The 21461-nt window shown below is 41.1% G+C and overlaps 1 protein-coding gene across 1 annotated transcript; it reads right to left on the bottom strand.

Moving 5' to 3' along the window:
* Positions 1-2931: 2931 nt before the first annotated feature.
* LOC122114379 (peptidyl-prolyl cis-trans isomerase A-like) lies at positions 2932-14865 on the bottom strand. The gene is made up of 3 exons (XM_042687528.1): positions 14524-14865; positions 12017-12019; positions 2932-2942 (listed from the first exon to the last, which is right to left on the bottom strand). Exon 1 carries the CDS (start codon positions 14848-14850, stop codon positions 14536-14538), a length of 315 nt encoding a protein of 104 aa, XP_042543462.1. The 5' UTR covers positions 14851-14865; the 3' UTR covers positions 2932-2942; positions 12017-12019; positions 14524-14535.
* Positions 14866-21461: the final 6596 nt, after the last annotated feature.

Genomic DNA, 21461 nt, shown 5'->3' with positions numbered 1-21461 from the left:
TATGGGATAAATATATGAAAAGCAGATTCTGGATGGTATGCCTTCCAGATTCTCTCTGGGGCTGTGTTTTCAGCAGCACGTACCTGGCTCATTTCATCTGAGTGAAATACTTACAGGGGAATAAAAAAAATCTTTTTTTTTCATACCGTAGATATTACTTACCAGCTAGGTTTTGGATTTGCTTATGACTTATACCCCTCCCTGCTTTCCTACTGCTCTTCTTCAGAATGGGGACATCTAACTTATACTTTGTTCACTATTATATTCCAGAAACACTTGTGTGATTTCATGCGTTTGCAACTGGAGAGAGATTTTGCCTCAAGATGAGTCTTACTTTTAGTCTCACTCACAAGATTTTAAAAAGTTTTGTGTTTTAGCCTTTAGAGTTGAGGCTGACTTGAGTTAGGTGTTTAAGGCTATTGAGATGAGATGGATATGTTTTTATGTGAGAAAGACAGGAATTTTGAGGGGGCAGGGTAGGATGCTATACATTCAATGGCTGTCCCTTAAAAAATACATATATTGAAATGTTAATCATCATTGTGATACTATTAAGAGGTAGGTACTCAGCCAAGCACCAGTGGCTCACACCTGTAATCCTAGCTACTCAGAAGGCTGAGATCTGAGGATCGCAGTTCAAAGCCAGCCTGGGCAGGAAAGTCCATGATACTCTTACCTCTATTAAACCACTAGGAAACTGGAAGTGGCACTGGTCTCAAGTGGTAGAGAACTTGCCTTGAGCTGAAAAGCACAGAGACAGCACAAGCCCAAAGTTCAAGGCCCACAACTGACCAAAAAAAAAGGGGGGGTAGGTGCTTTGGTTATTATGAGGCCCTCCCTCATAAATGGAAATGTCTTTTTTTGTGTGACAGAGTCTCCATATTTAGCCAAGACTGCCCTCAAAATCATGATACTTCTTCCTAAGCCTATTGGGAGTTGAGATTACAGATGTTCACTACAAGTAGTGGCCTTCTAAGAAGAGACATGAGAATTTGATCTCTCTCTCTCTCTCTCTCTTATACATGCCCCCCCTCTCTCTCATATGTCCAGATACAAAAAAATTGACTAACTACAAACTAAAAGAGTGACTTCACCTAATCTCCAGGACTGTAAGAAAGAAATTTCTGTCATGAAGACACAATGTATGGTTTTCTGTCACAGCGTTCCAAAATAAGACAGTCATAAATGTAAAACTGTATATAAGGAAAACTATAAAACTGATGAAAAATATCAAATAGAGAGCTATTCTACATTCACCAACAGGAAGATTTACTATTGTCAAGCTGTTTCTCCCAACTTGATGTACAGATTAAATGTAAACTCAGTCTATATCCCAGCAAATTGTTTTGTGGATATTGAAATTTTATTCTAAAAAAGAAAGAGGCAGAGAAGTGGCACTGTGACTCAAGTGGTAGAGTGCTTGCCTTGTGCAAAAGAAGCTCAGGGACATTGCCCAGGCCCAGAGTTCAAGCCCCAGGACTGGCAGAGAGGGAGAGTGGCAGGCAAATGGGGGAGCAAAAGATCTAGAATAGCTAATTTAATATTGGAGAAGAAAAGCAAAATGAGAGGACCACCACAACTTGACTAAAGTCTTACTATAAAACAACAGTAACCAGACCATGTAGCATTAGCAAAAAAAAGTAAATATATAAACAGTCTCCCTTATGCTGGAATTACATGCATCTACTACCTCTTGTTTTTCTGTCTTTTTTGGAGGCTGTCTTTTTTTTTCTTTTACATCTCAACCTGACTTGTATTTCAAAATATTAGCACAAATTGCTTTTTTTGGTGATTTTTCTTAGCTTGTCAAATAAGGTCTAGACTCATAATATGACCTTGTTAGTGCTAGCTGTAGAAATGGGTGTGTTCCTCATGATTCATAGTGACATCCATGGAAAGTCAAAGCCACACTTGCACTGACTACTGTCTGCTTGAAAGCAACGGTGGAAAAAATCATTCACTTACAGGATGCAAGTGGAGGATAGTGTAGCTAGAGTGTTGACCTCATAAGAAAATATGTCTATGTATTCACTCCTAGTACCTGTGAATATGATAATCTTCTTAGAAATAAAGTTTTTTTCTGGTGTAACTAATAGTATCATTCTAGATTTAAGGTGCAAGTGTCCTTATTTTTAAAAAAATAGGGCTGGGAATGTGGCTTAGTGGTAGAGTGTTTGTATAGCATGCATGAAACTCTGGGTTTGATTCCTCAGTACCACATAAACAGAAAAAGCCAGAAATGGCTCTGTGGCTCACATGGTAGAATGCTAGTCATACGCAAAGAAAAAAGCTCAGGGACAGGGCCCAGGCCCTGAGTTCAAGCCCCAGGACGAGAAAGGGGGGGAGGGGGAAAGAAACACAAGGGAAAAATCAAGTAAAAATTTCTACAAGCCAAGGAATGCCAGAATATAGGAATAATGCATAGGTAGACTATGGAGCTCAAGGAAAACCAGCCCTACCAACACACTGATGGACTTCTGATCTCAAGAATGTTTTTCTGATGTTTAAATATACCTGGTTCATGGTAATTTATACAGCAACTAAGGGAAATTAATATAACTGCTATTGGACAGATTCTCACAAAAAATACCCTGATGAATTAGAACAAATAAGTTAAAAAAAATTGTCAGGCTAGGAATGGTGGCATATGCCTGTAATTCCAACAGAAGGGAGGCTGAGAGGCTGAAGCAGGAGGATTGCAAGCTCAAGGTCAACCTGGACTACATAGTAAGATTCTGTCTTAAAGAACAAACAAACAAACAAAAACCAAAAAGTAATTTAAGCTGGTCACGAGTGGCTCATGCCTGTAATCCTAGGAACTCAGGAGGCTAAGATCTAAGGATCACAGTTTCCTGCCCAAGCAGGAAAGTCCTTGAGACTTTATCGTCAATAAACTACTCAGAAAAGGATGGAAGTGGTGCTGTGACCCAAGTGGTAGAGAACTATCCTTGAGCTAAAGACGCTCAGAGACAGTGCCTAGGCCCTGAGTTCAAGCCCCAGAACCAGAAAAAACGTTTAATCCTAGTTGGCCTCCATATAATTATTTACTCATTCATTTTTCAAATATCCCTTGTGTATTTGGCTCAAAAATATAGCTGGAACTCTTTAGATGCTTTTACTCTGCAGGTGGGAAGTTTATGGTAGAGATTCTGCATTTGCTCTGGAAAAGCTATTACCTTCTAGATTTCACATTCTGCCTGATAGTTGACTAACAAATGGCTATAATTAGTAATAATTTCACTTGAAGTGACAGAGTTGGAGACAAAGGCAATAAATATTCCCACACTTGAGTGGAAAGGTACTGGATACCGCCTGGTAGGATTTATGAAAGATAAAAGCCCTATCTACATATCATCTATGTACAAGAAGAATCATTATCAAAGAGGACATTGAAGGGAATTTATAGAAGCAGAAGGTATTAAGATTCTTCTGCAGGACATTCCTTATTACTGGACTGTATGTACATTGCACAACTCCAGGGGGCGCCATTCATCACACAGTTACTCGGGATTTGTATAGCATTATGTAAGTCCATCCAGCAGATGGCAGTGAAGTCTCTTGAAGACTAAGTTCCTTCTATTCATAACAAAATCATATGGTTAGCAGAGCTGTGCTTCTTTCCTTCTTCCCCTTAGTGTTTCCCAAACCAAGTACGAGTAGTTGGGTGACACTTGTAATAGATATTGGTATGGTCTACAACAGGAGAGACTAACATCCTGCTCCCTGAACAAATACAAACTAAACTACAGAAACTCTTAGGCCTGTTCAGGCTATTTGCTGTCAGAGCAGCATCTGGGAGTGTTGTGAAAACCTGAGTATACCAGGAAACTTAGGGCATATGCTGAATGCAGGAGACTGGCTAGCACCACCATGATAGCAGCACAAAAAGAGTAAGTAGTCCCAGCATTTGCCAGGCAGAGGAGGAGGATTACAAATCTGAAGCTTGCCTGGGTTATATAGCATGTACAAGGCCAGCCATAGTACTCCGTAGTGACATCCTGTCTTATAAACACACACACACACACACACACATACAACTTTTGTGCTTCAAAGGACATCATCAACAAAGAAGAAAGATAACCCAAATATAGGTATTTACAAATCTTATATTTGAAAACAAAATTGTATCTAAAATAATGATATCTTACAACTCAACTAAAATAACCCAAGAATCTCAACAGTTTTTTTTTTTTCAAAGATGTTACACAAAGCCAGGCACCATGGCTCACAACTGTAATCCTAGCTACTCAGAAGGCTGAGATCTGAGGATTGTGGTTCAAAACCAGCCTGAGCAGGAAAGTCTGTGAGACTCTTATCTCCAATTCACTCCCAGAAAACTGGAAATAGTGCTGTGGCTCAAAGTGGTAGAGTACTAGCCTTGAGAAAAAATGCTCAAGGACAGCATCCAGGTTGTGAGTTCAAGCCCAACCACTGACACACACAAAAAGATGTTATGAAAGTAGCCAACAAGCACTCAAAAGTATACGAAATATCAATAACCACCAGAGCAATGTATATCAAAAGTACAATAAAGTGAACTCATGAAATGGTAGCCCCTCTGAACAACACATTAATAGTAACAATAAGGTTTTTGTTTTTTTTTTTGGCCAGTCATGGGACCTGAACTCTGGGTCTGGGCGCTGTCCCTCAGCTCTTCAGCTCAAGGCTAGTGCTCTACCACTGGAGCCACAGCACCACTTCCGGCTTTTTCTGTTTATGTGGTGCTGAGGAATCGAACCCAGGGCCTCATGCTTGCAAGGCATGCACTGTACCGCTGAGCTATCTTCCCAGCCCACAATAAGGTTATTTTTAAAAAATAAAAAAAAGTTTGTGCGCTGGGATGACTATAATAATTTTTTCTTAAAGACACAGTAAGTATTGATGAAATAGAATCCTCATCCCTGCTCATGGGAATATAAAATGGTTTATATACTTTGGGAAACAGCTTGGCTATTCCTTAAAGGAAGATAGAATTATGTATATCACATACATGCATGATACATGTAAGTAGCACATATATGCTATATACAACATATATATGGGCTTTATGGGCATGCAACATATAATTCACTCATTTAATATATAGAATTCAAAATTTTTTATATAAACAGAGTTGGGCACACATCATGATTTGTCTTAAGGTATTTTCTTTTTATTTTTTTTATTATTTATTATTTATTATTTTTTTTTCCGTGAGCCCTGAATTCTGGGCCTGGGCACTGTCCCTCAGCTCTTCAGCTCAAGGCTAGTGCTCTACCACTTGAGCCACAGAGCCACTTCTGGCTTTTTCTGCTTATGTGGTGCTGAGGAATTGAACCCAGGGCCTCATGGATGCAAGGCAAGCACTCTACCACTGAGCCACCTTCCCAGCCCCAGCTTTGAATTTTAAACTATGTTTTTATTTTTTGTTAGTTGTGGGGTCTGAACTCTGGGCTTGGGCACTGTACCTTAGCTCTTCAGCTCAAGGCTTGTACTCTACCACTTGAACCACAGCGCCACTTCTGGCTTTTTCTGTTTATGTGGTGCTGAGGGCTCGAATCCAGGGTCTCATGCACGCAAGGCAAGCACTCTACCACTGAGCCACCTTCCCATCCCCTTTTAAGGCATTTTCACCACGCCCTGAGAAACTAGTCATTGATCCTACCATTTTAGATTTATCTGTGTGTGGACATTTATTATACATGGAATTGAACAATCTATGGGTTTTGTGACTTTTTTCACCTAGCTTAAAGGTTTAGTCAAAAAAGAAAAAGAAAGCTTCTAGAGACTTTTTGTTTCCTGCTCCTTCCTTGTTTGCTGATTGCTGTACTTTTCTAAGATCAGGACAGCTGATGAATAAACATTATTTATGTAATGCATGCATCTTCCTGATGGGCCACACTCATAGATAAGCAGGAAAATGTTTCTTTCTGGAAACTAGATAAGGCTTAACTTCACTCACCAGTCAGGTCACTCTCCGTTCTGTGGTTCCTAACCCCGACTGCGTTATTAGAATCATCAGAGGCAGCTTTCCACTCATAGACAGACAATTGAGTCAGACTGGGATTTGAGGCCCCCAGGGTGGTTATTTTTTTTAAGGCTCTTCAAGTGATTCTAATGTGAAGGCAGGGTTAAGAATCCCAGACTTAGATTTACGGATAAAATGCATATGCATATTATGACTGTCTCCCCTGCGTAAGCAGGAAAGTACAGATGTACCTAGAAACACATGGAAAGGCTGATACTGCTTAGCATGACATAGTGGGCTGACAGAGCACATTCCTGATGACCATTATCCCAGTTCCCTGTGGATCGTTGCAGGTTTTCTTTTCTTCAGTCAATCCAATCTTCCTCCCACATGCAAGTGCAGGAATATAAGTAGTAGAGCAGTAGCTAGAAGACATGAATTCTACCCTTGGTCTCTCCCTCACTCATTGTGGGACACAAGGCAGGTCACTTGGTATCTCTGACCTTATAAAATAGCCATGATGTTATTGCCTGTCCTACCTATGTACTAGAATTGTATGAAGTCTACATGAGATGTGCAAACAGTCATAAACTATAAAATGCAATGTCAACCTAACAATATGACTATATACTAATGAGCTGCCTGGACAGAGAAGCCCTTTCTCGGTTTTCCTGAGGTAATCAGCTACCTGCAGTTGTTTTGGTTTTTTTTTTTTTTGTAGTTTTATAGGCATATGTCCCATAGGAAAAGAAGGAAGGCAGGTGTATGTATGAGCATGCATTAAAAATTGTTTATAACTTGTATTAATTGTACAAAATAGTAGGTTTCACTGCATATTAATAAGTGGCATTTTCCCACATACTTACAACATTTGGTCCTACTTCCTATTAATACCTTTCTGGGCTGGGAAGGTGGCTCAGTGGTAGAGTGCTTGCCTTGCATGCTCAAGGCCCTGGGTTCGATTCCTCAGCACCACATAAGCAAAAAGAAAAAAGCCAGAAGTGGCGCTGTGGCTCAAGCAGTAGTGCGCTAGCCTTAAGCTGAAGAGCTGAGGGACAGCGCCCAGGCCCAGAGTTCAGGCCCCACGACCGGACCCAAAAAAAAAAAAAAACCCTATTAATACCTTTCTATCCCCCACCCCTTTTTTATTTTGTTGGTCCTGGGGCTTGAACTCTTGGCCTGGGCACTGTCCCTTAGCTCTTCAGCTCCTACTGCTTGAGCCACAGGACCACATCCAGCTTTTTCTTTTTTTGGGGGGGGGGGGTCCGGTCGTGGGCCTTGAAATCTGAGCCTGGGCGCTGTCCCTCAGCTCTTCAGCTCAAGGCTAGCGCTCCACCACTTGAGCTACAGCGCCACTTCCGGCTTTTTTCTTTTTGCTAATGTGGTGCTGAGGAATCGAACCCAGGGCCTCAGGCATGCAAGGCAAGTGCTCTACCACTGAGCCACCTTCCCAGCCCACATCCAGCTTTTTCTGCTTATGTGGTGCTGAGGAATCAAACCCAGGGCCTCAGGCATGCAAGGCAAGAACTCTACCATTAAGCCACCTTCCCAGCCCATCACCCTCCCCCCCCAATTTTTTGAAAGTACTGGGCTTGAGCTCAGGGCATCTCACTCTCAGCTTATGTGTTCATGGCTGGTGTTTTAACACTTGAACCACACCTCTAGTCAGACCTTTGGCCAGTTATTTTGGAGATGGACTCCCCTGAACTTTTTTTTTTTGGGGGGGGGGTCGGTCATGGGGCTTGAACTCTGGGCTTAGGTGCTGTCCTTAGCTCTTCAGCTCAAGGCTAGCGCTCTACCAACTTGAGCCACTGTGCCACTTCCAGTTTTTTGGTGGTTTACTGGAGATAAGAGTCTCATGGAGTTTCCTGTCTGGGCTGGCTTTGAACCACGATCCTCAGATCTCAACCTCCTGAGTAGCTGGGGTTACAGGCGTGAGCCACTGGCTCCCAGCTCTCCTGAACTTCTTTTGCAAGCATTGGCTGTGGACAGCAATCCTCTGGATCTCAGCCCATTCAGTAGCTAAGATTACAGGCATAAGCCATTGGTGCCCAGAGGATTACAGGCCTAAGCCACTGGTGCCTAGACTCCTATTGCCCTTTCTTAACCTTCCTTTCCCTTCTTCTCTCCTTACTCTTCTCTAATTAATCTGAGTCGCATTTTTTTGCCATTTACAAAGGAAAATAAAATAGTGAGTATATTGAAAAATAAAATAGTGCTATGTGACTCATGCAGAATGATGCTAGTGAAGCAGTATTAAGTAAACTAAGTTGCAGCATCCTGCATACTGCAGGCTAATATCCACTCAAAATCATATAAAAATGTGTAAACATCCTTTTGTAATTAATATGCACTAAAAAATGGCAAACAGGCTATGTTGTGGGTTAGGTACCAGCTTGGGGGAAGCAGCAGTGGATGAGAGTGAATATGGTCTATGTGAAAAAACAGAACAATGGAACCTGTTGAAAATATTTTAAGCAAGGAGGAAGTAGATGATAAAGGGTGTGTGTGAGAGAGAGAGAATGATAGAGGGTAGATGATAGAATAATAAAGGGGGTGAGTTTGAGTGGGGTACATTATATGCAAATACGGAAATGTCACAGTGACACTCCCTTGTACAAAAAATATATGCCAGCCGAGTGCTGGTGGCTCACGCCTGTCATCCTAGCTACTCAGGAGGCTGAGATCTGAGGATCATGGTTCAAAGCCAGCATGGGCAGGAAAGGCCGTGAGACTCTTATCTCCAATAAACCACCAGAAAAAAACTGAAAGTGGCGCTGTAGCTCAAGTGGTAGAGCGTTAGCCTTGAGCTGAAGAGCTGAGGGACAGTGCCCAGGCCCAGAGTTCAAGCCCCACGACCAACCAAAAAAAATATATATTTATATATATATATATATATATTTATGCCAATAAAAATGACCTGGGCAGGACCTTGATATATGTATAGATACCATGAACTAGAGTAGTCAACCCTTCAAAGTCAGGAAGTGACTGAGCTTCCTGTGGTTTGGGTAAAGGAAAATAAGTCTGGGGTCAGATACTGAACCAATACAACAAAAAATACAAAACAGCTCATAAGTAATCTTTATATTAGCCAGGCATGGTGACACATGCCAATAATCCCAGCACTGGAGAGTAGAGGATTGAGAATTTAAGAACCGTCCAGACTACACAGTGAAGTTTTTGTCTTAAAACAAAAATTTTTACATTGAGTATATGTTTTTTGTTTTTTTGTTTTTGTTTTTTGTCAATCATGGGGCTTGAACTCTGGGCCTGAGTGCTGTCCCTCAGCTCTTCAGCTCAAGGCAGCATTCTACCACTTGAGCTACAGCGCCACTTCTGTTTTTCTGGTGGCTTTTATTGAAGATTAAAAAGTTTCACAGACTTTCCTGCCGGGGCTGGTTTTGAACCATGATCTCAGATCTCAGCCTCCTGAGTAGATAGGATTACAGGCGTGAGCCACCGGCGCCTAGCTTACATTGAGTATATATTGAAATGAGGTACTGCATTAAACTGTTTTCAAATTTAATTTTACTTCTTTACTTTCACTTTCATAGTCTGGCTACTAAAAGAAAATAGCACATGGCTGGTTGCATTTGTGGCTTGTCTATATTTCTACTGGATGTTCTGTTTGTACTGTCCTAGATAGCAATTTTTTTCTATACTAGAATTTGAACTTAGAACCTTGATCTGGCTAGCATTCACACCCCAGTCCTTTCTGTTTTACTTATTTTTCAGGTAGATTCTAAAGTTTTTTCTCCCCCAGGATTGCCTGGACTTCTATCCTCCTACTTATGTCTCCTGCATAGCGGGAATGACAAGTATACAGAGAGACACCCAGTTTTTTGTAGTTTTGTTTTTGTTGTTGTGGAAATGAAGGATCATTGACTTTTTGCTCAGCCAAGCTGGCTTCCACCTCCAGCTCACAAGTAGCTTGGTATTGCAAGCATATACAATGCCTTAGTTGGTTTTACACATTGAAAATGCCTCACCTTGCTGTATTATATATATACAAGTTTGCATATGGTAGCTCTTCAGATCTATCCATATCTCATCAGGCTATTACATCATACAACACCAAAATCAAAGGAAATGTCCCCCACTGGGTTGTGCAATGAATAATAAAGGCTGCCATACATAGTCCTAATTTATATTTTGTGCATCTTATTTAATCTACAGCTAGGTCACAAAGATATTTCTCTCTTATTATTTTTATTATAATTGAAAAAGAAATATCAGGTCAGTGAATATCAGAAATATCAGGTCATAGAAGCACTAAAAAGAGTGATTTATAATGTCAAAATGATGCTGGTTTTATTCAAATTGGATGATGACAGGAAAATCACGTATCACGAATTTTATGATTTTTGACAGCAATGTTATTTTTCCAGTTATGTTTTAAATAGGCAAATGTTAAAATTTGCATTCCAAAGAACACATTGATAGATGCTGAGAAAGGCAGGACAAAAGTGCGCTGAGTGACAGGCTCACTCCAGTTTTAATCTAAATGTCTGTGGTAGTTTATTCTCAAAACAGATAAATAGCCTTGGTATGGATAATAAAGAATAGTCAAGAAATTGTAAAAATAAGGAGATGATATTTTGATACCTTTATTATTCTGAAATGTGGTTTTTGGTACATCATTTGCTTACCAGGAAAAGTCAATAGGTTGCTACTCTGTAACAGCTCAAATCCCAGGTGCTCAGATCTGTCAGTAGAGACACCTATAAGCTTGTCCCATCCAGTTTCCCATGTCTCATATTCCTGTCAAACTTTTTTTTTTTTTTTTTTTGGTCAGCCATGGGGCTTGAACTCTGGGCCTGGGCGCTGTCCCTCAGCTCAAGGCGAGCACTCTACCACTTGAGCTACAGCACCACTTCCGGTTTTCTGGCAGTTTATTGGAGATAGGAGTCTCACGGTCTCTCCTGCCCGGGCTGGCTTTGAACCGCGATCCTCAGATCTCAGCCTCCTGAGTAGCTAGGATTACAGGCGTGAGCCACCAGCGCCCGGCTCCTGTCAAACTTTTATATTCCAGATACCACATCTTAACTCATACCTTCCCATCAATATCTTGGGTGATCTCACAGTTAAAAATGGGAGCCTCAGGCAAATAGGGCTATACGTTTTGTAAATGAAACTAATATTTCCTAAATTATTTGAGTAAATATCCTATACTTAACAAGTGGCTAAAATTCATTTGAACAACTGTTTTCACCTTGAAGTAACTCACCTGACTTCATATAAAGAAAAATGCCCTGGGCAGACGCAAGTAGAAAATAACAGGTTCAAATGAGATATCAAATGATAAGGTGTTTAAAAGTTGAGGTCAACTTCAGACCTGTTAATATGCCCATTACAACCACAGAAATACAGGTTGGCAATAGTAAGTATTGTAATTGTCTCCAAACCCTTTAATTCAAGAAAGAAGTTTGAGAGGTCACAAAAAGTCAAAGGTAATGAGACCACCTCACGTCAGACCAAGTTTAGGATGTTTAGAGATTGAAGTCATTTATTCTGGATTAATACTAGGAATTCCATCTCAGTTTAGGCATTAACACTTACTGGAATTTAAAAGTTAATTATAAATTAAAAGCTGACCCTCGTTTTTACTCAGCCCCTAACTGTAGACTTAATTATGACTGTGGGAGTGTATAATTTTCATTTTTTAGACTTTATGCTACTTGTGGTACAAGTCTGGACATTACATTAAGAAAGGCAAATGCTTTTGAGATGTCTTATGACCGTTATAACATCAGCCTCAGTGTCTACTGGAAAAAAATTGCAGATGCAAGAATTTGTCTCTCAATATTGTATTTGATATTGAAATGTATTACCCAATTTACATACTTTTTCAATTTCAGGTGTGATTTTTTTTTCCTTTCAAGTTCATTGCTTCTCTTTGTCTACTCATCCTTCTGGGTTTATTTTTCTTCTTGTTGAAGCTACCTATGGATAATTAGCTCTCAATATTTCTATATCTGCCAACGGTTTTTGGGTGTTGTTTTGGGAATGCTAGGATTTGAACTTGGCCTTATACTTGTTAGTTAGGTACACTACCACTTGAGCCACACCCTCAACTATTGAAGATGTTAATTCTACTGTTTTCTGACATAGTGTGTGTGTGTGTGTGTGTGTGTGTGTGTGTGTGTGTTAGGGCTTGAATTCAGGGCTTTGTGCTCTTGACTGGATTTTTAGCTCAAGGCTGCCATTCTACCACTGGTGTGTGTGTGTGTGTGTGTGTGTGTGTGTGTGTGTGTGTGTGTGTGTGTGTGTGTGTGTGTGTGTGTGTGTGTGTGTGTGTGTGTGTGTGTGTGTGTGTGTGTGTGTGTGTGTGTGTGTGTGTGTGTGTGTGTGTGTGTGTGTTAGGGCTTGAATTCAGGGCTTTGTGCTCTTGACTGGATTTTTAGCTCAAGGCTGCTATTCTACCACTTGAGCCACAACTTCACACCCCTCTTTTTGCTAGCTAACTAGAGATGAAAGTCTCATGGACTTTTCCTGCCAAGGCTGGCTTTGAATTGTAATCATCTGATCTCAGCCTCCTGAATAAGATTGTAGGCTAGGCTCAACAACTTTTCTGATTAAAAATTGGATTAAGGGACTAGGAATCTGCTTAGTGGTAGAGTGCTTGCCTAGCATGCATGAAGCACTGGGTTCGATTCCTCAGTACTACATCAACAGAAAAAGCCAGAAGTAGTGCTGTGGCTTAAGTGGTAGATTGTTAGCCTTGAGCAAAAGAAGCTCAGGGACAGTGCCTAGGCCCTGAGTTCAAGCTCCAGGACTGCCAAAAAAATTGGATTGTCTTTCCTTTCTGGTTAATCTTTTAATTTTACACTTTTTGTTGTTATCCCATTTCATTGCATGTATCTAGATATTAACTTGTCCTTGTACGTGAGATTGAACTCAGGGTCCCATGCTTGCTAGACAGATGCCCTGCCATTTGAGCCATGCCTCTAGCCCTTTTTACTTTCTTTATTTTTCAGATTAGGTCTAACTTTTTGCCTAGGCCTAAACTGTGATCCTCCTATTATACTTCCCAGGTAGTCGGGATGGTAAATGCAATGTTACCTCTACCAACTTTTTATTGTTGAGATGATATTTCTAGACTGTTCTTTCCAGACTACCTTCAAGTCACAAACCTCCAATCTCAACCTTCCAAGCAGCTAGAATTATAGGCATGACCCACCATGCCCAGCTTAACTTTTTTTTCTTTCAACCTCCTTAAACATAAATGTGTTCTTTATGTAACTTACAGCTTCTGTTTTAAGAGTTTTTCTTCTTGCTAGAATTATAATTTCTGTGGTGCCCATGAATACCTGGAGGATAGAAGCTTCCTTATAGTTTTATAATGTGATTTTCATTGTCGTGTTTGAGCGCTAGAAAACCACAAGTTTTCATGCTTATTTCTTGGTTTGGGACAGTCCAAAATGTATGGTATCCCTAGTTTCAGGGAGCTCCTAAGGTCTCCATCTATGTCAAATTGGCTCACATTTATAGTAACTCTGGGCTCTTGGACTTTCTTGGTCCTTACTGTTAGACATCATGGTAACTTTGCAACTCCATGCAGGCACAGGACAGCAGCCTCAGCTCTCGTCCCTGGGTTTGCCCAGTGGCAAAGGCATGAGTCACTTTGGTTCCTCCTTCGTGCAACAAAGTTTCAGCTCCTCTTTGCTATGACTATAGCTTACATTTCTTGAGAATTTTTATTTTATCTTTTTGTTTTTGAGCTTATATATATATCTATCTATATATATATCTTTTTTTTTTTTTTTTTTTGTCGGTCGTGGGGCTTGAACTCTGGGCCTGGGTGCTGTCCCTCAGCTCTTTAGCTCAAGGCGAGCACTCTACCACTTGAGCTACAGCGCCACTTCTGGTTTTCTGGTGGTTTATTGGAGATAGGAGTCTCACAGTCTCTCCTGCCCGAGCTGGCTTTGAACCGCGGTCCTCAGATCTCAGCCTCCTGAGTAGCTAGGATTACAGGCGTGAGCCACCAGCGCCCGGCATATATATATATATATATATATATATATATGTATATATATATGTATATATATATATATATTAAATTAATGATTTTGTTAATACCGATTTCTATGTGTGAAATAGATTGAAAACATTCTATTCAGTTCACTGTTTTCACTGGATCTTTTTACAACTTCCTTCCTTCCTTCCTTCCTTCCTTCCTTCCTTCCTGTTCTGGGGCTGGGATTCAGAGCCTGGGCACTGTCTCTGGGCTTCTTTTGCTCAAGGCTAGCACTCTACCACTTGAGCCACAGTGCCGCTTCCAGCCTTCTCTATTTTGTGATACTGACAAATTGAACCCAGGACTTCATGCATGCTAGGCAAGCACTCTATCACTAAGCCACATTCCCAACCCTACTTTCAGCTTTCTTTGTTGTTGTTTAGTTTTTATTCATAATCATAAGCTTAACTCAGCATTCCAGCTAGATTTGGAGGGGAGGTAAGGAAAACCTGGAACCCAAAGAACTGCAGTGAGAGTACAAAGATTGCAGATATTGCAAGCAGATGGGGTGGAAGGGTACGCTCCTGAGCTACAGAAGGAATGGTCTGGTGGTTACAGATCAAATGTATTAGAGTTGTCCACAGTCAGTAATGGTGACCTTCTTGCTGGTCTTGCCATTCCCGGACCCAAAGCCCTGCATGGCTTCCATCACTTCCATGCTCTCTTTCACCTGCCCAAAAACCACATGCTTGCCGTCCAACCAATCGATCTTGACAGGGCAGATGAAAAACTGGGAACCATTTGTGTTTGGTCCAGCATTTGCCACGGATAAGATGCCAGGACCTGTATGCTTCAAGATGACAATCTCATCCTCCAATTTCTCTCCGTAGGTGGCCTTGCCACCAGTGCCATTATGGCATGCGAAGTCACCACCCTGGCACATGAAGCCTGGGATAATCCTGTGAATGCAGGAACCCTTATACCCAAATCCTTTCTCTCCAGAGCTCAGAGCGCAATGTCAAAGAACATGGTGGGGTTGACCATGGCTGGCAGCTGGTAACCATCTGCAAAGCGTCTCAGCTTTCTTAAGATCATTGGTACTAAAGAAAAAATAGAGGGGTCGGGGGGGAGGATGGGAAGGGAGGGGAAGGAGGAGGCTACGAGGCTTGATAAGAAATGTACTCATTATCTTGTCCATGTAATTGTAACCCCTCTGTACAGTATTTTCACAATAAAAAAAGAAAAAGAAAAAGAAAAAATAGAGAGGGGGGACAGGCATGGGAGTGTAGCTGTGGAGGTGAGAGGGAAGAGATGGTAGGGGAAAAACAAAGGGAGAGGCAACAATGCTTGATAGGAGATGTACTCATTACCTTGCTTATGTAACTGTAACCCTTCTGTACAGTATTTTTACAATAAAAAAAATATATATAGGAAGCCAGGCACTGTGGGCTCACACCTGTAATCCTAGCCACTCAGAAGGCTAAAATCTGAGGATCATGGTTCAAAGCCAGCCTGGGCAGGAACATCCCTGGGGTGAGACTCGTATCTCTAATAAACCACTAGAAAACCGGAAATGGCGCTGTGACTCAAGTGATAGAGCGCTAGCCTTGAGCTGAAGAGCTCAGGGACAGCACCCAGGCACAGAGTTCAAGCCCCACGATCAATGGAAAAAAAAAAAAGAGAAAGAAAGAAAGAAAAAGAAAAATATGGGTCTGGAAATGAGGCTTAGTGGTAGATGCTTGCCTAGCATGCATGAAGCCCCGGGTTTGATTCCTCAATACCACATAAACAGAAAAACCTAGAAGTAGCACTGTGGCTCAAGTAGTAGAGTGCTAGCTTTGAGCAAAAGAAGCTCAGGACAGTGCCCAGGCCCTGAGTTCAAGCCCCATGACTGGCAAACCCCATGATCTGGGAAGCCGAGATAGAGGGCCTCAAGTTTGAGGCCAGCCTGGGCTATATAGAAAATTCCAGACTAGCTTAGGCTATAAAATAAGACCTGGTCTCAAAACAAAATAAAACAACAGAATAAATGTTGTTCCTCATGTTAGAGCAATGCATAGTGGCGTTTCCTTGACGCACTGATGAAGTCATGTCTGGTCCAAGCAGAAGCCTGACATCTCATATTGTGATCTGTATATAAGCAGGTCTTTATTTCCAACTACCCTAATACTAGAAATACAGCCTGAGATGCACACATTGCTAGTGTGTGTGCATCATCAATATCTAACTATAGTGTTTCCTCTGCTAATCTTCAGGGCAAAAACGTTTAGGCTTTCCCAAAGATTGGCAAAATGTTCTCAGCAATATGTCATAGGAATCAAGAAATACAAACCTACTAAATCAGAAAGCTTTCTGGGTACCGCATTATACTAATATGATTAGAAAAAAAATCAACATGAGATTATAGTGAAATCTACACTTAAACCTTACAATCCTTGTAAAAAGTAATATGGCAATTTAGGTGGTCATGATGTTTATTTCTTCAAATCAATAAGATTTTTTTATAGTGCTAGAGATTAAATTCAGAGCCTTGCACATGCAACGCAAGTACTGTTCTACTGAGCTACACCCTAGCTGCCAGGACCTCAATACGTGGTGGTCCAGTTTATAAGGTGAGCAAACCAAGATGCTAGCAAACTGACATTGTTATCTTAGAATTCTACCCATTACGTCAGGTTAATCAAAGATCAGCCAACCTCTTCTAAATTCAGATAACCCTGAATTGTCTGTGAACATAAACAGTTGTGTCAAATGTGAGTTAAGTAATACCTTCTGATAAATAATTCCGAGTCTGCAAGCTTCTGGGCCAGACTTCTTCATTGCTACTGGGTCAAAATTTATGCCTGCCCAGAAAGGATGGTAATTGAATATCCTAACACAAATTAGGGGTTTGGAGGTTTCGTTCTCTTTAATTGGGCACCTTATCTATTCTGTGGCTTCTTAAATATAACCCGCTAACCATAGACTTCTTGGTCTACTTAAACATGCAATTTTAAATCCATTATCCAGCAGTATAATTCGCAAAGACTGTATAAAGACTAGTTATGCAATGGTAACATAAAGAATACAGTGACAATTTAAGACAGGTCACTCTCTAGGATGTATAACAATGTTTTGCTTTCTGAAAGCCCCCCAGGAAGAAATGGAACTGATAAATGATGACTGAAATAAAATGTCTTTTTTTTTCCTTTGCGGCAAGAAATCAGGTCTTATCAAATAATTTACTGGCAGCCAGACTTTGTGTTTCATGCCTATAATCTCAGCACTCCGGAGACAGAGGACAGAGGATTATGAGTTTGATGCGAGCCTAGGTAAACCCTGTGTCAAAAACAAGAACTGAAAACAAACAAAAATCAGAACTGAGTTACTAGTATAGTAGTTAAGAACATAAAGGAGAAAGGCACCATTGGCTCACATCTATAATACTAGCTAATCAGAAGGCTAAAATCTGAAGATCTTAGTTCAAAATCAGCCTGGAGAAGACAAATCTGTGAGTCTCCTATCTCCAATTAATAAGCAAAAATCTAGAAGTGGAGTTGTGGCTCAAATGGTAGCGCACCGCCTTGAGTGAATAAGCTAAGGGACAGCGCCCAGGCCCTGAGTTCAAGCTTCCCCCACCCCTGAAAATAAAGAACATAAACTTAAGAGCTTGATACATCTGCATTCCAGTCTCAATTCAGACACTTAGTAGTTATGTGACCTCAGACAAATTGCTTACTCTCTTTAATCTCACTTTACTCATCAGTAAACTAGGGACCCTAAAACTTTTACTTGCTAGACTAAGAAACAATTAAATTAAGTAATGGGTAAGAAACAATTATCCCAGGGCTAGGTCTAGGCTGAGCTTATGATAAATATTAGCTACTGTTTCAAATACTATTGTGGACACCTTACATGGTTGTACAGTTCTACTTCTATGCAGGAAGTAAGTGCAGAGACCAGTAACACTGAGCGCTGAGCTCTCTTCTGTCTGTCTTCTAAAAACAGGAACTCTCTAGCCCCATTTTGCCAATTCTAAAAAGAATATTTATATTGATGATGCCTTGTTTTTTGTTTTTTTGCAATTTTTCTCGCTGAGCACATTAATGTTTTTTTTGGAACTAAAAATACGAATGAATTGATTACTCCATTGGTGCTGTCTAGCATATATCCCAAATCTGGATAAAAGGATTGATACATGATTTGCTACAGGACCACAGAACAAAAATGCATCCCAACAGGCTGTAGTTCCTCTCTTGCTATATCCCCTGAATATTCCAGAATCTCGAGAACATCAGAAAAGGCCTGCTTATATAACATAACACATTTCAGTCAGTGTTTCACCAATGGGATTTTTAGTTTCTTTAAAGGTCTTAGTTGTGGTGGATGTAGATTACAGAGCACAACTCTGGGATTGGGTTCTCTGTCTCCTTCTTTTATGACCTTAAGCAAATTCCTTCCTCTTCCAGTTTTGCTTTCTTGATAGGACTCTCATGAAGAACTTATCTGGTAGGAAAACCCTGAGAAATATTTACCTGTGTCTTGCTGAGGATGTAGTAGATATTTTTTGTCTTACCTTTCCAAGAAAAATGGCCACATCTGCTCCCAGGTTAATTATGGCTTTAATGCAGCAGGGTCAAAGTAATAGTTGCCTGAGATCTGGAGGTGTAGAAACTCTGCTTAATATACACAAGGCCCTGGGTTAAAACTTTAGCAAAGGAAAAAGGAAGAAGGGTGAAGGGAAAGGAAAGGAGGGGAGGAGAGAAGGGGAAAGGACAGGAGAAAGGAAGAGGAAGAGAGAAAAAGGGAAAGATAAGAAGGAAAAAAAAATCAGGGAGGGAAGGAGGTCCTTATGTCTCTTTAATGTGGACAGAAATTTCCAGAAGCCACTGAGCAGCAGCATATGCTACTTGTTGTTCCCATAACCAAAGCTGGGTACCAATTTCTGGCTGGCCTTCAATACCAGATACTTGAGGTAAAGATAAAGAAATGAAGATTGAAAACCTCCTGGGGCAAAAAAACTAAACAAGACTACCCGCTTCAACGCCACCAAAAAACAAAGAGCCGGGCATGGTGGTGCACTTCTATCATCCCAGTATAAGTAAGAGGCATAGTCTAGGTTGGCCCACTCAAAAACATGAGACCCTCTCTCAAAAGTAATCAAAGCAAGTCTAGCACTGGTGACTCACACCTGTAATCCTAGCTACTTGGAGGCTGAGATCTGAGGAACATGGTTCAAAGCCAGCCAGCCTGGGCAGAAAAGTCCATGAGTCTTGTCACCAATAAACCACTCAGAAAACTGGAATTGGCCCTGTGGCTCAAGTGGTAGAGGGCTAGCCTTGAGCTGAAGAGCGCAGGGACAGCACCCAGGCCCAGAGTTCAAGTCCCATGACCAAAAAGAAAAAAAAAAAGTGATCAAAGCAAAAATGGCTGGGCATATGGCTCAAAAAGTAGAGCCCTTGCTCTAAGGCCCTCCTTCAAACTTCAGTACTGAAAAAAAAAACCCTTCCCTTGAGCTGCCAAAACAAAATTAAAATCTGAAAGTCTCTAAAACATCATACCAAAAATAAGTGTTTTTAACTAAAAGTTACATTTGATGAGGCTTAGTCTCAGTGGTCACTATGAACTCATCATTTTATGGTTGGGTCATTCAGAATTACACAACTAGATCTTTCAAGTAAAACAGAACAAAACAAAAATCTTATTCCTCACCATTGAGTTGAACTTCCCACGGCAAACATTTGGCCTAGTGGGATAATTACATTATTAAAAAGAAGTCATGATGGTTTTATCCTTAACTGACTCATTGAACTCCCAAGAATACTCGTCTGTAGTTGGTGGCAGTATAAGCTGGAAGTACAGGTTGAGCCACTTGGAGATTTAAAAAAAGGAACCCCAAGGGTACAGCAAGAATACCTCTCTGCATAAGATTATAAAAATGAACTCTCCTCGAAAACTAGGTTTGATAGCCAGATTTAAATCTGTACCCATAGAGTTAAATATATTTTCATTTACCCTCTTCTCAGTTATCTGATTGGTTGCTCCCATTGTGAGTTCTGAAATCAGTCAGCCTGGCTTCAAATCCCAACTTGATGTCTTGGCCAAGGTATTTACCTTTCAGTGATTTACTTGCCCTATCTACAAAATGGAAACATAATAGCACCAAAGAGGATTCCTATTGGCCCTCTCCCTCTCCTTCTCCCTCTCCCTCTCCCTCTCCCTCTCCCTCTCCCTCTCCCTCTTCCTCTCCTCCCTCCCCCCCCCCTCTCATCTGTTATGGTATTGAACTCAGGGCCTGGGTGCTGTCCCTGAGGTTTTTTTAATTCTTTCTGCTCAAGGCTAGCACTCTACCACTTTGAGTCATAGTACCACTTCCAGTTTTCTGGTGGTTAATTGAAGATAAGAGTCTCATGGACTTTCCTGCCTGGGCTGGCTTCAAACCAAGATCTTCAGATCTCAGCCCCCTGAGTAGCTAGGATTACAGGCATGAGCCACCAAGCACCTAGCCTGTTGCTTTCTTAATGTTGCAGTAAGATTAAATCTGCTGAACTTGGTGGCATATGCCTGTACTTCCAGCATTTTGAAGGCTGAGGCAGAAGGATTGGAAGGAAAGAAGAATGAAGGGAGAGAGGAAGAGAAGGAGGGAGGAAGGAAGGGAAGAAGGAAGGAAGGAGGCAGGCAGGCAGAAAGGAAGGAGGGAGGGAAGGAAGGAAGGAAGGAAGGAAGGAAGGAAGGAAGGAAGGAAATTACTGTGTTAAGCCATTGAGATTTTGGATTGTTAATTTTATTTAGAGGCTTATTTTTAACTCCAGTTCCTTCCACCCATCCAGGACTACAATTAAAAGCATGTAAACAGCTTAGGATTCCCCATTTACACCCTGAATGTAGAGGACTTGGGAGGAGCAGGCCTTGTGTGTGTGCTGACCACTAGGCTTCTGCATTGTCCATACCTCTTCCTGACATATATTTGGGACTTGGTCATTGTCTATGGCAGGACTAAGAAGTTTCCACTTTTTCTGCCCATGAAGATGTCTATTCCATGTTAGTTAACTATGATAAACATCCTCAAGTTTTAATTTTAAAACTGAATTATCCAGCTGGGCTATGGCTCAAAGCCCAGTACTCTCCTCCCTTCCCCCCCCCCCAAAAAATGATTACATGATTATCTTATCACATAATCATGAGAAAAACGTTCGATGAAATTACATAAAACACCTTGTTACAATATCTGGTCCAAGTCTGTCTCTTTGGAGTTCAGAGTTTTTGCACACTCATGCCCAGCATGAGTGTAGGAACAGTTCAAGTTGGCAGAGTAATCATTAGTTTCCATGATGCCTATTTCTCTGGGAGTTCACTGAGGCCCCTTTGCCCTGTTGAACCAACAGATCCCTTATTTTCGGTTGAGCCCCTGCCTGCCTTGCCTTTACCAGGTGTGGGTGAGTCTGGAAACAAGTCTCCTCTGACCTCCTCTCCAGCCTAACGTCTCCATGGTGCCTCTCTCAGAGGAGTTTTCTTATGGCCCAGTCAAGAGGTCATCAGGTACCATTAGTACCATAATGAATGCTCTCATTGTAA

The sequence above is a fragment of the Dipodomys spectabilis genome, unplaced genomic scaffold (genome assembly GCF_019054845.1).
Source record: "Dipodomys spectabilis isolate Male_0828 unplaced genomic scaffold, ASM1905484v1 ptg000108l, whole genome shotgun sequence".
Taxonomy (NCBI): domain Eukaryota; kingdom Metazoa; phylum Chordata; class Mammalia; order Rodentia; family Heteromyidae; genus Dipodomys; species Dipodomys spectabilis.
Note: the sequence above shows the minus strand (reverse complement) of the source record. Positions and strands in the feature narration are given on the sequence as shown.

Excerpts from the sequence above, each read along its gene's own strand:
- LOC122114379 (XM_042687528.1), bottom strand. The coding sequence starts at position 14,850 with ATGTGCCAGGGTGGTGACTTCGCATGCCATAATGGCACTGGTGGCAAG.